The 17764-nt window shown below is 44.2% G+C and overlaps 1 protein-coding gene across 2 annotated transcripts in view; it reads left to right on the forward strand.

Moving 5' to 3' along the window:
* Nucleotides 1–17764, forward strand: part of LOC115401563 (pleckstrin homology domain-containing family G member 1) — a 40368-nt gene that overhangs the window by 8298 nt on the left and 14306 nt on the right. The window contains exons 1-4 of one of the 2 annotated variants that reach the window (XM_030109826.1): nt 415–824; nt 10222–10784; nt 15523–15623; nt 16663–16732. In XM_030109826.1, the coding sequence (XP_029965686.1) occupies nt 815–824; nt 10222–10784; nt 15523–15623; nt 16663–16732 (744 nt within the window). In that variant the 5' untranslated portion in view covers nt 415–814. Of the gene's footprint in view, nt 1–414; nt 825–10221; nt 10785–15522; nt 15624–16662; nt 16733–17764 lie in introns of those variants that run through there. The other variant, XM_030109827.1, reaches the window with a different exon arrangement.

Raw genomic sequence — 17764 nt, forward strand, 5'->3', positions numbered from 1 at the left:
GGCCTATTGATCAGCTGTAACCCCCCTCTCCTCCTTGTAAAGTATGCGAGTGTGTGTGTGTGTGATCTCTGGAGCTGTGCGCTGCCAGCAGCGGTTCAGCTGCATGCTGAGCGTGCAGCAGACGCACACACACAAAAGGTGTCGCCTGTCCCGTGAAGCGTCGCACACCAACTCAGAACGTTTGATTTTGGAGTGTAAGACTGAGCCAAGAGAGGAGAGTAAAAGCAGAAAAAGCAGAAAAAGACGGAGGGGGAAAAAATTGGAGAAGAAGTTTTTTAATGTGGAACTCCCTGTGTCTTGTAATTTGCTGCTGGAGAGAGGGAGGAGGAGTCAGGGGGAGGGGAATACTCAGCAGGGAGGGAGCAGGACCGAGCAGAGGCCATTCAGTCTGAATCACACACACATATACACACACACTCTCGTGCAAAACACACACATGAACACTATAGACACACACACACGCACACAGTGGATGTGTTGCCTCTGGAGCAAACGAGCGAGAGGCGTTCACAGAGCGGAGCAGATCCTCAGCAATCTGAAGTGAGAGAAAGAAAAGAGCAGATCAGAGGGAGGCAGAGTGTTTTCATCAGCATGTTTTGAAGAAGCAGACTTCACTACATCTCCGAAGAGAGAACATTCAGAATGACTAGAAGACTCTGAATTTAATGGACTTTATTTTTTTGTATTCTTGACTTTGCTGGGACTGCTGCTGGGAATACTCTGGATATGTGACTCTCTGGAAAGCTTTGTTTCAAACCTGCTCGCCACTTTTTAAAGCTGTTATTTCCTTGTACTGAAGAGGATCCCAGCTGCAATGCCTACTGGTAAGCTTTCATTCATTGAACTGTTTCTCCAAACTTTTCAGTGATGCTTCACAGAATGTAAAGATTCCACTTAAAGCTGCTGCATGAGAGAAAATAAATCCATAACTTCAGTGGAGTGGAATAATAGCTTTACAGAGTATTTTTGGTCTTGGAAATTGATCCTAACAGAGATTTAATTTATTAATCATTTCCAAAATGATCGAGAAAAAAAAAAAAAACTCAGTTGTTTTCAAGTGGCAACTGGTCAAACATCAGACAGCTCACTCGTCTTTCATGGTTTAGCTGTTTACCCTGTCGGCTCTTTTGTACGGCGTGTGATATTTTTTTTCCTCAGCTGACAGCGCCGTGTGAAGTGGCTTGGCTGCGTCCGTCTCTCGGCACTGCCGTTGTATGAACAGCGTCCCTCTGCTTGTTTTCTCACCCCCGGAGCTGAATGGGGTGTGTTTGCTTTCTCGTGGACGGTCCCGGGTTAAATTCCCAGTGATGCCGAGCTGATGGTGCGCTCAGCCCATTGCTGCCCTTTTACAGTGGATATAAATCTGACTTTGTTGGCGGTTGCAGACTCTGGAGCGTGGTGATAAAAGCAGGCGATGCATGAAGACTACCAAACTTAAGACATGTGTCTGTGTTTATTCAGTGATTTAAACTGTGTTGCTTTTCAAAATCTTTGCTTTAGATCAGATTCTTATTTATATGAATCCAGGAAATATTGGCTTTTACATATTTTAAGAAATTTCTCCTCTGTTTTTCTTGACTTTTCACTTGTACTTCATGAATTCCAGACATGTGTCAGTTACCTCTGTCTGGGGGTGGGTTCCGCTGAGTGTTGGGATGCCATTCTGCAGGCTGTGACCCAAATTAGAACCTGGAGGGCAGCAGTTGGGGGGGGCTGGCTACAAATGGGAATAGAGGAGAGAAGAGTGGAGGTGGAGGGGGGGAATAATTACTGTTTAGAGCAAACTCTTTGGTTAAGAGGTGCAGGAGACAATAGATCCCTCCGTCTTCCTCCTCCCACCCAGCTTGTCCAGTCTTATGGGAGGACATCTGCCCCCCGTCCCGAGCGCTCACGTGCGAGAAACTGCAGCCGCACAGAGGCTGCATGGATAGAAGGAGGGTGGGGGAGGTTCTTGCAGAGACTCTTTGACAAATTAAAAAAAACAAAAAAGTCCATTTCAGGGTTACACCTCATCTGGTGTTGGGTGTTTCTGGACCAGGAAGAAGCCCTCAGACAGTGAACCTTTCCAGAAAGTGACCGAGATGCATGCAGATAGTTCAGCAGTGAAGTTTTTCTGCGGGCTGAAATCCAGGCAGGTCAGAGAACGAGGCTAGTGTGTCACGCTGCGAGGAGGAGGCAGGGGTGTGTGCACGGCAAGGGCTGCACGGGTCTCCCAGGGGTGGGAGCCGGACTGTGTCTGAAAATAGGGACGTTTGCGTGGTGGACGCTTAACGCCGGTGCTGTCGGCTGCAAGCGTGCTGCTCATTCACACGTGCACGAATGGAAAAACCTCTGCTATGGAATTGGCTGCGGTCTCCATTTATAAACTCAACTGAAAGATAAGAGGTGTTAATCTGAACACACATGGGTGAATTGTGTCTTATTGAGTGAGTAAAGCCATTAGTTGGTAATTAGCCTTCCATCCGTGTGAGTTTATTTGCCCGTGCTTCGTGAGGCCATGATCACCCAGCAGAGATGTTTGGAGACATGCAGCTCGTTCTGCAACGGCACGTTCGCGAAGGAAGACTTGCCTTCTCTTTCCCGTCTTCTGAAGCCATTCATCCATCTGAATGTGTGCATTATGATGTTATGGGGCCGTGAAAGCGCTACGCTGGACAGTTGTTGAGAGGAAGCCGCTCTGTCTCCCCTGCTTCGCCCCCGACTACCCCACCTCTGCCCCCTCTCTTCTTCTTCTTCTTCTTCTGCTGCTGCTCTCCATGTGTGTTGGGCCGCACTGTGAAATCCAGAGTGACACTCGGAGGTCCTTAGCGTCAGTTGAGATCAGGCCTGTGTCTCTATCAGAAGCAGGAACTGACCTGAAGTGGACACAGTGGAAGACGATGGTGGACTTTGCAGCCCTGTGTTCAGTCCACCTGCAGGAAAGAGTCACTGTAAAAACAAAAGTGATGTTTTTCAAGCTCAAGCCCAAGGTTTGATGGGAGAGTTTGATATTAGGAGAATTGTAAGTGGTGAAATGGTACAAAAGACTGAATTTCAAATGAGACAGACCGAGCGGGAATTGGAAAAGAGAGAGGGGGAAAAAAAAAAAGCAAAAGGAGTGGGTGGTGTTTGACCTTTAGCCTTGCTTCTCATCTTTTCTTCCTACTTTCATTCCTCTGGGGTCTCTCCTCCTCATTTCTCACTCTCCCACTGACACGCACGTCCCTTCCAGCTTCAAATGTTTGCAAAGATGCCTGGGCTGTAAGTCACGGGCTGCTCTCGCTTCTGTTTCGCACTCGGATGAAAACAATGCATCCTCACTTATGTCACTCTCATGGAAACACACCCTGGCCGCAACCTGCGCGGCGCTGCGCTCAGTTGCTTATTGCAGGATCAACGAGAACACACATGTACAAAACAGCTTTGTCTTCTGGATCATGGATCATCCCCACGAGGAACGCTGCGAGCAGTTGAGCAGCAGTTGGTGTTTCCAACATGTTCACTGTATAGTGAACATTATGAACTGAACATGCACTCCATCCCTGCTAATGTGGGCCCCGGTGGTCCGACCATACGCCGTATACAGGCTGGTCAGTGTGTATTTTTATATAGTAAAGTATATGCTTGCGGAGGAACAGACTGAGCCCAAAGGAATGTCCTGTGGAGCTCATATATACACACAGGGATGTTGGCAGAGATACTTTTGCCAAATGTACGTTTATGAGAGTTGGATGCAAAATAGGAAGAGGAGGGAGAGAAAGAATGACAGGAAGGGAGGAAAGAAAAAAGGCCGGAAACATTTCAGTGGCAGGAACATTGTGAGAATTTGATGGAATTGACATTGATTTAAAAAAAATAAAGAAACGAATGGTGAGGTAGTGGAAGTTATAAAAACTGAATAGAAGAGGAAGAAAATATGTTGATGAAAGAAAGACAGGAAGAGAAATGATGGAAAGGTTTCGGTCTTCCATCTTAAAAAAATAAACCCTTTCCCCATATACTTAGTCTACTCCTGCTTTTAACCTTTGTCTTTGTGACATTTTTGCTGTTTATACAATATATTGGCAATTTCTTGGCGGCTACAGCTCAAACACAGTTGTGATCTTTTTGGGGGAAACCAATGTACCCTGCAGGGGGAAATAATAACATTCCTGCACAGGGAGAACATGCAAACTCCTCATAGAAAGTGTTTTCAAAACCGTCTCACCAGTTGTCGGCAAATTACTTTCTAATCTGTTTGCTTTGTTCTTGACGTATTGTTTCAGAATGTGCCCGTTTTTGTATCGCTTTTTGTTGCCTGAAGTCATACGAACCTGTTAGTCACATCCATGCAAGTCAGTACGAGGTATTGGAGATTTTTTTAAATCAATAGCCAAAAGTTACATATCAAGTCAAAATATGGCTCAGAATTCACGTCACCTTGTTTTTAATTCATGGAAAATAAAGATTATATTGATCAAATGAAACCTTGTTTTGAAGAGATAAGATTAAAAAACCGTGAGGTGTTTTTACTTAAGGTAATTACACCTGTGCGCCTATACATGAGGCCAGTTTTTCTTTTTTCATATTTATGTTTCTGTGAGAAGGATCACAGAGGATCAGTGCTTCAGAGGATCAGGGTTTTTTCCTAAAGCCCTGCTTCAAACCTGCGTTTCTTTTTAGAGATTCTTGTCCCTGTATCTGTTTGTTTAAATTGTGCATAAAACCCATACAGAAGATGAATGACTGGCTTTTGTCTTCATATGCTCGAAGGTGACTGATTTCTATGAAGCTTAAAATTATCGATCTGTACAATACAGACATTTAATGTGCATAAAGATACTGTAAAACATAAAGTAAGTGGATGGATTGATGTTCGATGCCAGTGTGGCCTAATTAATCATGTCTGCATCTTCACTGGTTATTCATTGCTCCTCTCTACCCTGCTCCATAAATAATTCCTCCCTGTACACCCCAGTCCTCTTCATGAGGGCAAAAAGCCTTTTAAAGTTCAGCCAAGTCTAATACCAGCCTGGGCAAGCCAGACCAAGTGGGTATTTTCCAGCTTTTTCCAGGATGAAATTCTGTTCTGATATTCTCAGCTTGGCGGTTTGCTGCTGAGGGATACTCCCTGGAAGCCGAATGTCGGTTTCATTGCTTAAACCACCGTCCTACACATTGTCAGTTTATTGCCCTTGTTCAAACCCAGTGATTAAGTACGCCACTCTGCTTAAAATAAACAGGATTGTTTTGCAGCTGTTCAACATGCAACAACTGCAGTGACATAACTTTTTGAAATATTTTGAACATGTTCGACGTTTGAATGTCTGCTTGGGGATTGCCACATGTCGATTACAGAGCTCCTTGTGAGGATCTCCAGGCCCGTTTAAAAAAAAAAAAAAAAAAAAAGACGAGGGTGCTCACGGCTGTTTGCTGACCACTCCACAGCAAAGTGCACTTCAGGTGGTCATAAAGTGAGGAACTGAAGTGGACCGACTGAGTTAGCATGAGTCATTAAGCCTGGCCCGTCTGGTGTTTGAGCTTATCGGACTGAGGGCATCAGTGGAGCTGAATCACCAAACCATGCAGGCCGTGACGTTCACGGTGATTTATGCTGCCCGTTAAAAGAAGCTCACACCGAAAACTGTGACCTTAATGGAGATTGAATGGTCTACATGGCTGTCGTGTCCCCGTCATTCTCATGTAGATCTTTAACTTTTTTTCAGTTATCAGTGAAGCACAGTTACTTTTCTGCTTTGTGATCAATACATCAGTGCGAGTTACTATGAAGAGTGGCCTGCTCTGAAAATGTTTCTTGTTTGAAGTGAAGAGAAAAATGTAAATATGATCCAGATGAACCGCTCTGCATCAGAAACCATGTTTAAAGCACAGATTGTTTTAATATTGACTTTGTCATCCTTGTATTTTTTTTTCTTTGAAACCCAATACTTAATAATTCCAAAGAAAACCCACATGTAGTGTTCTTTAGTCTAAAAATGAAGCGGAAGAAGTGTGTTTACTTACCATAACCACTACACAGCGCTGGACTTACAGGACTGCACCAGGGTTTTGCATTGTTTTCTTTCTATGCCCAGCCTCTAGCCTGGTTTCTCTTTGTGATTTCCAGACAGGCCTGATGTTCAACATATTAAACTGGGCCGAATAGCAAAGTAGCCCGGCTCTTTGTCTTTTTCCTGTTAAATGAAAGCCAGAGATTGAAGCCAGGTTGCTCAGGCACTCGCTGAATCACTGCCTCTTTCTCTCCCCACTGGCAGGACACACAGCGCTCACACACTATCCTAATCCTCTCTCACGCATGTGCATGTGTGCGTACACGCACGTGCACGCACATGCAAGAAACAGTCTCAACCTGCATGCTCGGGACCATAATTAGAGATAATTTACAAGGATCAAGTTGAACATAATCTGGAGAGGAGGTAACTAAAGTCTGGACATCGCTGCTTTCTATCAGCGTGTGTTGAAATGGGGGCTGGTAGTGTGTATTGTCTGTGTGTTTGTATTTGTGTGCATGAAAGAAATAGAGGGGGTTAAAAAAAAAAAAGGCCTGTTCACCCAGGAAACAGGCAGGGTGTGCCCAAAACATGAGTCTGGAAGGAAGGGCTTGGCAAACACAAGATGGGGCAATCCTTCCGTGGTGTTTGGGTTTCACTGCAGGCATGCCGTCTATGTGTTTACTCTCCTTGTAACTGTGTATGTATGTATGTGTGTGTGTGTGTGTGTGTGTGTGTGTGTGTGTGTGCACTTGTGTGTATCTGATTGTGAGTCAACCATTAGGTTATTAGCAGTTATTCCTATCTGCACAGTGACAAACCCCAATGAAGTTTGTTTGAAGCTACTACACGACAGATATATACATGAATCACCTGCAGATGGACGTCATAAATTTGACAAAAAGCATATAAAATGGCCAGTCAGCCATTAATGTCAAGATCTGCATTAGACAACGCTTTATACATGTGCACAGTTGCTTAAAAGCGGCATGTTGCTTATGAAAAAGCCAGTGTGTTGTTTTTGCACGGCAGATCCGTCCTCCTTTCTGATCTTTAATTAGTTAAAAGTGGGTCAGCCCAGGAGAGCAGACATTGGGACGATCAGACGCTTGATGAATCGGTTCCAAACTTGTCTGAGGAAAATTCACTTTCGTGCCACATCAGTCTCTGGATGCTCTTCTTCCTTCATGTTCGTCTTGGCTCGGCGTTGAAGCAAAAATAAGCGATTCACCCACTGTGTTCATGCTTGTTGTTCACAGTTCGCTTTATCTTATGAGTAACGGTAAACAAGGGCTCCGTTGGCGTGCATGCTCTTCTAAAAGCCATGGTTTTGAATGGTGATAAGGAATAAACACGACAATCTGATGTTTCTGAAAGTCTGCATTTCACTTTGAGTTAATGGCTGAATCGATCAAAGGAAAATACCACATTTCAGTTCTGTTGGTCAAACAGACCTGAAAGGCCTCTTTCTTGGCTCAGTTGGTTTTTTGTTTTGTTTTTTTTTCCTCTCTCTGTAATGTTTGTTTTTAGACTGGGAAAGCAGCAGATTTCTCAAAAACAAGTGTGGATAAACAGGCAAAATGCAAGCTAGAAAGCAACAGTAATTGTAGAAGTGAATTTAACAGTTGAAGGTCCCCATCCCTTCATTGCTTAATCTAATTCTTGATTGTGGCTATGAGCAAAGGCAGGGTACATCCTGGACAAGCCGTCAGTCAATCCCAGCATTCATGCAGCTATTCTTCCTCTTTCTTGCAAAGCCAAACACGTCCCAGGATCAGCACATCACTTACAGTGTTGAGGCCAGCGCCATGTCAAATTTACCTTTACAGATAGTGACAGACAAGTTTCTAAGACTTGAACAGAAACAGAATAGATGGATAGTCCACAAAATTTTCAAGAAAAACAAAACAAAGAAAAAATGTCTGGAAGCCTACTGTCTGTTGTTGCTGCAAGATGTTAGAACATTTGCAGCGAATAAGGTTTTTGGTGGGCTGAAAACAGCCAGAGAATGAGAGCTTATATGATGCCATTTCCAGCCTCATGACTTTGGACCTGTTTTTTTTTTTTTTGTTTTTTATACATTCTGGGGGTGAAAAGAAACAGAATGAAACACAAGACACTCATATGGCAATTCATAAAATGATGTGGAAATGCAAAATGTGTTCACTGGAGCTAAAAAAAAGAACTTAAAAAACAAAAATTCAAAGAATGAACATGCAGTCTGAGTATCTGAATTTGGTATCGATGTAGTCGTACTATCCCAAGCTGCTGGGTTGCGCCTTTACCAAAAAAAAAAAAAAAAGATCTCCAAGGTCCCCGTTTGAAAGGAGAGAGAGAGTGGGCATGTACCTGGATTCTTTGAGTTTGTTCTCAGTTTCACGTTTCATGCTTTTGAACCTGAACCTGTGATCTCTAAATGCTTTGAAGTGAGACGGTCCTGGGCTGTGCTGGCGCTGCTGGCAGTGAGAGAGCCACGCTGTTATAGGGCACTGAATATCGGTGTTGCCACAACATGGCAGCTACCGGTTCACTGATGCGTCCTGCTTTGATGGTGAAGATTCTTGTCGAACTCCCACTGAGCTGGTATGGGGCTCTCTCTCATGTTGTCCTTCCTTTGCTTCATCACTCTGTTGTTCCCATCAAAGCGTTTCTGTGAGGGCAAGACCTTGAGAAGTCTTGAGGGAGACCAGCGATATGCAGCATATGTGTGGCTGTGGCTTCAGCTGGTCTGACTGTGGGGTCTCAGGAGCCAGTAATCATATGCTAACAAGGTTTTGAGTCAGTCGGGCCTGGGCCGGACGCCAGATAAACTCCACTAGGTGCATGCACACACTGTCTCCTGCAGAAATAGACCTCTCATTCATAACAGTCTGAAACTACGTATTTAATCTTATTATAATGGGGCTTGAATGTCCTCACACACTAAATTGCAGGAATTGATGCCACTGTGCTTTGAGAGGTTTTTGGTGGAGGTAAATACTGCTGCATCTTTTTGGACAGAAGCTGAAAATGAGTGCGGAGGCGCGGGTGGTCAGTTAGACTGTGGCCAGCAGGAATGTCAGGAATCGGTATGACGAACAGATACAGACTGTAAGGATATGAAAGTGGTGTTGTAAGTGCGAGGAGGCGGACACAGAGAGGCTTTTTACGTCTCAAGAGGAAAGCAGAGAGTGGCTGGATGTGTCAGTTGCTTAATGGTGTTTTCAGTGTCAATCTCGGTCGTTACTATTAAAGTTTTAGATTCCTTACAAAAGTCAAGCTATGATTCCTTGTTTATATAATGTTATAGTTTCAAAAAGGGCCGTTTCATTCCGTTAAGTGCATGCCATTCCTCTTGATTATGTTTTTTGGATTCTGTTCCTACACTACAGTATTTTGAAGAAAGGTCCTGATTCCAGTTTATGGTTTCACCAGTTTGTCTTACACTAAGTCCTTCAGTTAATTTTATTCAATTGAGTGTTTAAGAAAACATAATTTGACAATGATCACGAAACTCTTTACATTTCATGCTAGACTTTATTCAGTTGGTTCATGAGTACGAAGAAACCTGATTTATTTAAAATGGGGAGAGGTCTTTATGTTCAATTAAATCCAAATCTTGATGACCTTTATTCCATAGTTTGACAGGAAAACACTCATCAGTTGCAAAATCACAGCATTTTAAATCCTTTTATTGTGTTTGGAGTCATTTAACTGAGGCGACAGCAGTAGCATGAGCCTGATGGTAGTGCAGGAGGCCCGGTCGTCCTGCTGTTGTGGTGACCTGCTGCTGCAGATGAGTCAAAGTTGAAATGATTGAGCTTGAATATGTCAAAGGAAGTTCTCGTTTGACCCAGAATAAATTGTGAGTACAGTGGTTAAGCAACATATGCTGGGATTTTTCAACTTTGGAAGGTTGTTTTGGCAACAACCAAACGTTAATATCTGAATCCCTCTAAAGTAAACAGAAAGTCAGACCAATACTTAGAGGTTCGTTCTCTCTCTCTCTTTTTTGTAATGAGGCATTCCACCATTTGCCGCACCATGTTGGCCAACACACTGCAACTCAACTAGAGCCATGAATTCCTCCTTGCTAGACTCTTTGGAGCCCTCTGCAGCCGTCCAAACCAGAGTTCGTGTGTCTGTGTTCAATGCTGGAAATCTGACAACCCCTGCAAAATCTGAAAGCTTTAATATATGCTGGAAAAGAAAAAAGCTAAATGAAAATAAAATGATTGGTAATTTTCTTTCATCACTGTTTTTCTCTCTTCAGACGATTATAGCTACCTGCCGGATGCGCTGCCTCCTCTTCCTGAAGTCCCGGACTCCGGCCCTGTCCTGAGCTCCGTTGACCTTCCGGCTCGCTGTCTCCGCAACCCGGCCTTCCGTCACGCCTCGTCGCGCTACTGCTCCGCCATCAGCATGGACTCCTCTCCGGACAGCGCCGAGAGGCCCATCAGCTACAGCTCCACGTCCTCCTCCGCCTCCTCCCGGGACAGCCACTGCTCGCTGGGCAGCCGCTCCACCCTCGTCGCCGCCCCTCACTGTAACGCCGTGACCCCGGACCGGGACTCTGGGGCGATCCGGCTGGAGCTCGTCCCCGCCAGGCAGCTGGGGTGTGGAGAGGAGGAAGACGGGAAAGACGAAGGGATCCATCTGGGGAGGGGGCAGAACAGCGGACAGACCGCAGCAGAACACTCGGAGGCCGAGCTGACCCCCGACGGAGGGCAGAGGATGAGTGAGGGGCAGGGACCCCGGACGTACGTGGACCGGGTGGTGCAGGAAATACTGGACACGGAGAGAACCTACGTGCAGGATTTGCGCAGCATTGTGGAGGTAAGGAAAAGTGATCTCTCCTGCATAATGCAGCTGTATCATTTAAGACAATGTGAGGAAGAAGTTGAGAGTAGAAGGATTCCACGTATGTCCTGGACTTCAAAGATGTATGAACGCATGAGCAGAGGGTGTCCTTGAAGTAATCTTTGTTCTGCTGCTGTGCGACTTCTCACTTTTCATTTCAGACATGTGCGTTAAAATAGAATGTATAAAGACTCAAGGCAGGATTATCTTTTCACTAATAACCTCCAAGTTGTCAGTTCAGTGAGTGCAGGTGAATGCAAAACTTTAACCCACGAGCGAACACACCCTTTATTTCCTGGTGGTTTTTTTCTCACACGTGATGTTCAGTGCCTGCTGCTTTTAATACAATAAGGTCACCTGCACTTGTTGCAGGCAAGGGTTTGGCCAGGTTACACGACACCCAGTGCCTTTGTGCTGACATACACACACACAGACACACACACACACAGACACACACACACACACACTGTTTTGTGATATTGGCTTTGAACTCTGAAGACACACATTGCCTGTCGTCGGTGTTTGAGTGGCTTTGTTAAGGATTGGGTGTAGTGGTTTGTATCAAAGGTTAACCTGCTTTCTCTGTCTGTTCTCTAATCAGCTCTTTCAACGTGTGTTTGGGGAAGTTTAAGATGCATTGTGCTAACATACACTGGATCAGGTGTGGTGTGATTTGCATATTTCAAGTTGATTTCAATTGATGATGTTGTGAAACGATTGAATATTATTATATGGAAACTTGTATTTGCATGTTTTGGAGGTTGGGCTACCTTTCCCACATCCTCATCATTAACATTGTTTCCTTCCTCACTCCAGGCTATTGCATTATGACCCATGTCAGTGTGTTTTGTTCTGTTATTTAGGGCCAACATTCATGGTAAAAAAAGGCAAAAGAGAATAACAGTGGCTGTGGTGGAAAAAAGATAAGGTTTTTGACATGTAATTGCTCTTCATCAGTGCACCGTCCCTCTCCTGAACCTCCTTCCTGACCTTCCACGCATTATGTAGGTGAGAAAAATAGCACAGAAGAAGAAAAGTAGGACAAGGGATTTAGTTAAAATAACAGTGTCCAGAGTAAATAAGGAGAACACTGAACAGAGCTTAGGAGCTGCACTTAATGAGCTCTGTTCTTCATCTGCTGAGCAGATCGCCCATTGCCATCAGTGGATCGGACCACCCAGCCCTGGACAGCACTCGCTGCAGAATGGCTCATTCTTCATGAGCACTTTGGGAAAGACACATGCACTTAGCTTTTCTTCACCCTCTTTAATGACAGTTGGGGTGAGTGCATGGATTCGGATGGATTGCACTGATTGTACCTGTGTGAATGGAGCTTTGAACAGGACAGTTTGCCTATTGAGGAAACCACAGGGGACGGGAGCACAGGCGCAGCATCGACTCATCTATTACCAGTACTGTCCCATGCAAGCTGTCCTGCAACCCCGTTTCACTAATCCCTCGGCCTATGCTGCTTCCTGCAAGAGAGCAGGGTGTGACAACATTTGCCCAAATATTTACCCAGACTCCCGTGGCCTCACCTGTGTTTCATCTGTCAGCAAGAGCATTGTGGGGGTTTTTTCTCACTTTGCAATATCTGTTTTTTTTTCTAAATTCCACACATTTGTGGGTAAAAACTTCAGTTTTCTGTATTTGCAACACTTCTGAGCTTTCAGAGCCACCATACATTTCTGTACTTGAACGTTATTTGATGTTTATTGGTTTTGCGCGGCCATCCCTTCTTGGCTTGATCAGTGTGTGTAATGAGCCCAATCCGTCATCTGAAAAAACAATGTCAAAAAGAAAGCTCTGATCTTGCTTTTCGCTTGTGCTTTATTTTATTTTTTTCCCCCTCAGACCTGGAACGCATGACCAGGCCATTTGAAGTCGGGCAAGAATTTGGAAATAACGAGAAAACATCACTTGGCGTGCAGCAATGCTCTCGCACACAGATTTGATTGTTTGCACTATGCATTGTCTGGAGTAATGGCTTCCTGCTGCGGGGCACGGCGAGGGTAGTGTTTAGTGTTTTGGAGAGAAGTGTGCACTCGAGGAGGCTAATGGTTAAACAAGAAAGTATCAAGTTTGTACATGTTATGTCTGACGCTTGGTAGGGAGTGAATCTTCTCCTGTGTGTGTGTGTGTGTGTGTGTGCGCGCTGATCTGAACGCTCCCCTTTGTTGAGCTCGCTGAGGCTTTCATGATGAGTGAACAGGTCAGATCTTTGACCCTGTAGCTAATAAAGCATCACCTTACATATTACTGCTGATAGTCCACAGAATCTAAACATGACCTCCTGATGTGACCCTCAACACATGCCCATGAGCAGGATTTCTATTATTTCCTCCTGTAACTCAAATCCTTTAAACAAAACATTTGCCCGAAGCTCGTCTTTAACCTTTGAACTTTTTACACCTTTTCAATCTAATCTGCCTGACATCCCATCCATATTCCAGGCTAACCAGTTTCTTCTGTTTTCCTTTCTTTTCTTGACCAAACACAATTTAATAGACCGCTACTCAGGCTCAGCTATTATCCCAACAATAACAATGACTGATCACATAAAATGGTATGTTTAAACAGAAATTGAGGCAGCTGACTGGAAATGACACAAACAGACTGAAGGGAGTGAACAGAGATACTCGTCCTCCCGCCCTCTCCTTTTGGCTCTTAAAAACTGGTGCATGCACTGAAATGATCATTGGGTGTGTTTGTGCATGTCGAGGGCAGCCTGGTACTTTTGTTGGTGTTGTAAAGTCTTAATTGCTCAGTTTTAGACCGTGGTAGACTTTAAATGGCGTTACCAAATCCAACACAAGAGAACTTTCTCCTTCCAGAACATTTGTCCCTCATGACTGAAGATCTCGGCATGCGTGGCTGCCGTCGTCGATGCGCTCCTCTGCTGTGTGTTGGGTTGCTGTCAGGTTGGCAACATTTACCTGCCCGCAGGAGCAGATACTATCAGAGCTGAACTCATCTGTGCAGAAGATGCGTCAGAGCCAGGAGGGTGTGTCTTTCATGTCTCGGGTATATATTTTTCTTATCAACCTGCAGTGGTAGATTTACAGTCTCGTCTGTCTCATGACAGTTGTTGAGCAATACTGCAGGGGTTATTAATTTACAGAGAAATTCAGTCTCTTCATCCAACTCAAACTTGGAGATGGCTGAAGCTGATCTCAGCTGATTATTGGTCAAAGTAGAGAAACTTTGCACAGGGCACCAGTCCATGATGGGGCAAGCAAATAACGGAGTATGCACTCATGAAGTAGAGTAGAAGTAAAATAATCCCCACTGGGATTCTAACTGGAGCCCTTCTCTCCACAACTCTGTTTACACCACAACATTTCAAGTGAAAATCCATCGGTTTTGCACTTTTTGTTTCAGAAAAGGTTCTTGTTTACATTCTGAAACCAATGCAATTTTCATGTTTGTCCATTAGTGGGTGCCGTTTGTTTTTAAAGAAACACACATGTGGGCAGACAACAATACTATAAACATTAACGGTGTCAAGTACACTTGACATTTGTATGGAGAGATGATGACGTTGCATCGCAATTACAGGTGACTCAGCTATAAAACTACCAAGTCCCAGGAGAACGTGGACTGGGCGTCGTGCTGCACTGGAGTCCGCCGTGTTTATTGTCCCTCTACTCGCACATGTGCTGGACTATTTACTATGGCCATGGGCCTGAACATTTCCAGAAAGTTGAATTTTCCTCTGTTTACAAAACGTTTTGAAAAGTTCCACCTTGGGGGTCATTCATTCGCCAAATCTTGAGTTGCCAGTGGCTCCAAACACCGTTGTCGTGTATTCAGACATCCAAAATGTAATGAAATGGGACCTATGGGTGCTTACTGTTCCACCACTGTGGGTATAAAGGAAAAATTAAAATAAACTTTATTCAAAAATGATAGTCGATGATACATCTACAGTTTCTCCAACAGATTAACAAGAGGATCCTCAGTCCTCTCCTGTTGGATTCTGCCACAAACTGCTCGATCCGTCCTTTCAATTTCACTACGCCTCTGACTTTGTTTGTACAGGACGGACGAGAAACAGGCCTTTAATTACAGTCTTATCAGCAGTCGTCACTCACAGCGATGATGGAAGCAGCGATAAAAGCCACAGGGTTGAATCATCCTGAGAACATCCTGTAGATATGCCTGCTTCTTGACAAGGACTCTCTGTTAAACCCGTTTTCTCACAACAGTCTGGGTTTTTTTTTTTAATGACAAACCTGATGAGCTGCAGTATAATCTTCTCACGCTGTTTACACTAAACAACAGTTCTGTGTCTGGTGTTCAGAGCAGGGACTTACAGGAGAAACACAGTAAAACCTCTACATGATGGTTTGATCCATTTTAGAGATGCTGTATTTGTAGTTGGGTTGATCACGGTTTTATATTGTGACTCATCATTGTTGGTATCTACTAAAGTATTATGATATAAAGTTTTCCTTCTGGGCTTTTCAGTGTTTGGGTATCTGAAGTGTTAATCGGTAGTAGCGTGTTTCTGTTTAGTCCTGAATTGGAAACGTATTTGACATTTTCAACAATTTCTTTGATTTTACAGTGTCTGACTTATTTAGTGAGGGTGTTTGAAAGCTACAGTAACCAAGTCTTTTGAAGTATCCATTCTTGGCCTGCATACAGTAAATTATGCTGATAAACTACCACTGTAATGACCCTCTAACATGAGCAGTCTTTCTCTTTGCAGGACTACTTGGAGTGCATCAGCAACCAGTCTCGACTGGCCTTGAGCTCTGAGGATAAAGGCTCGCTGTTCGGCAACATCAAGGACATCTACCACTTTAACAGGTACACACATCTCAAACACAGCTCAGCGAGTGCAGGCGTAGGGAGTGGTTCTCTGGTCCAGATCAAAGTTTTTAAAAAAAGAAAGGCTCATACTCGAATGTCAACAAACACATGCTGGAATTTTGATGTATTTTCTATCACTTAAATTCCCAGACAATCCTCTGTGCTGAGCTAAATGCAATAGTTTTTTTTTTTTAACTAGCTATGTACTCGCTGACAAAAGTTAACATCATTACAATACAATAGACGTAACCACAGAAAGTATCCACACTTCCAGTGAGTGAGGATATTTTAGGGGGAGGTGAAGGACTTTAAACTTGAGCCATAAATGAAAAAGCATTCCAAATATTCTCGGTCACCTACAAATACACGGACGTGTTATTGTCTCTCCTGGCTCCACAAACAAAGTCCGGCTAACATTGACACCGGGCTCAGCCACCTGTTTATTCCTGGGAAGGGCGTTGCTGCGACAGACAGGTGTGTGTGTGTGAGTGTTTGGGAGTGTGTGCAATTAATTTCCGTCTGCATATTTGTCTCCTCCAACACTGCTCAGAACTATGTGTGTGTGCGTGTGAGTTCCGTGTCCAGACGAAATGGCCGGGTGAGCATCAGCCGTGGTGGTCTGGAGACACAAACAAGCTCTCCCACCTATTCATTTCTCAGCTGCCGCACACAGACGAGTCGGCCAGTAAAAGGAAGCCTGAGAGCGGTTTAAAGTGGTCGTGGTGACCTCATCCTGCAACCACGAAACAATAACTTCAGCAGTGACCATTTCTTTTTTTCCCCCCCTAAAGTGGTTGCTCACACAGCCGCACACAGGAGCCCGGTGTTTGAATTCATGGAAGTTTATTTGTTCAGAGTTGGATGACCTTAGGCCTAATTCCAGTGCTAAAGAGGTCACTCTTTCTTCTGAAAATCACTGCAGTTGTTCGCAACAATAAATCTCATGAGTAATTTATGTTTAAGTGTGTTGGGAGTAATGGGAAGAGAGTACATGTATGTTGAAAATCTCAGAAAATGGCTGATAATTTTGTTTCAGGGACCTCCTTCATGATCTGGAGAAGTGTAATGCAGACCCTGTGGCCATTGCGGAGTGCTTCGTATCAAAGGTAAAAGTGGTCACTCTCCTTCCCTTACTTCTTCTGTAACTTCTCACACTGTCCATTTCACCATCTTCAGACAAAATTCACACACACACAGACACACCGACATGCGCAGCACACATTTTGACTTCTGACATGACTTGTTGAGTGCAAACAGGTCACTTCAGGCCACAGACTGCTCACACTGGAGTCTGAAGGCAGCTGTGTTGAAATGATAATTTGAACAACCGCCTTCAGAACCTGGCATGTTGGATCATGTGAGGTTATATAAGTGCCTGTGAGAAGTGAGCAGCTCACGCCAGGAAAGATATCATTAATGTTGAAAAATAAACACACAGGTTAATGAGCTGGATATGTGAGGTTTGTTTACTGCTGTGCAAAAAAAATACTTGTACTGTTTAAAGTTTTCAGTATTTATTCTGCAGTGTGTATCTTTTCTCTACCTCTGCCTCTTGAAAAGGAAATATAAGCGATACTCTGTAATGCTGACAGCATCCAAAGATCAGATGAGGACGCTAAAGTAAACTCCTTTGGACGTTTATTGATGTTAGTCGTGTTGTTTTGGTCGTGGGAATGTCAGTTTTAGCTGTGCAATACGGGCATGGTGGAGCATAAACAGTGTCCAAATGTGCAACCGCGTATTTACAGATGGGAGATAATAGCTGTGCCTCATCAAGAAAAACTGGACTCAGCAGCTTGGCTCAAAGCATCAGTGCCCATCAGGCTGTGCGGTTTAGCTCCTGCCCTTCGCCCATCTATGCCTCTCGAAATGCATGCATGATTATGCCCCTGCGATAACGTGCTTGCATTCCAGCACTTCCTCTAAAACACTTTACATTCCCTCCCTACCCAGATGTAATTACACACACTACCACAGAGCAACTGTCTGACCATGTATATAAACAGAAAAAAAAAAGTTAGTCAGCGTCACAGACTCTCTAAATACAGCAGCTGTTGTTGAGGGGAATTGGTTTTATGGCAGCCCGCAGCATCGCTCCGCTTAATTAAGTGAGATCTATAAATGACCCAGCATGGCAG

Source organism: Salarias fasciatus, chromosome 15 (assembly GCF_902148845.1).
Source record: "Salarias fasciatus chromosome 15, fSalaFa1.1, whole genome shotgun sequence".
Lineage (NCBI taxonomy): Eukaryota > Metazoa > Chordata > Actinopteri > Blenniiformes > Blenniidae > Salarias > Salarias fasciatus.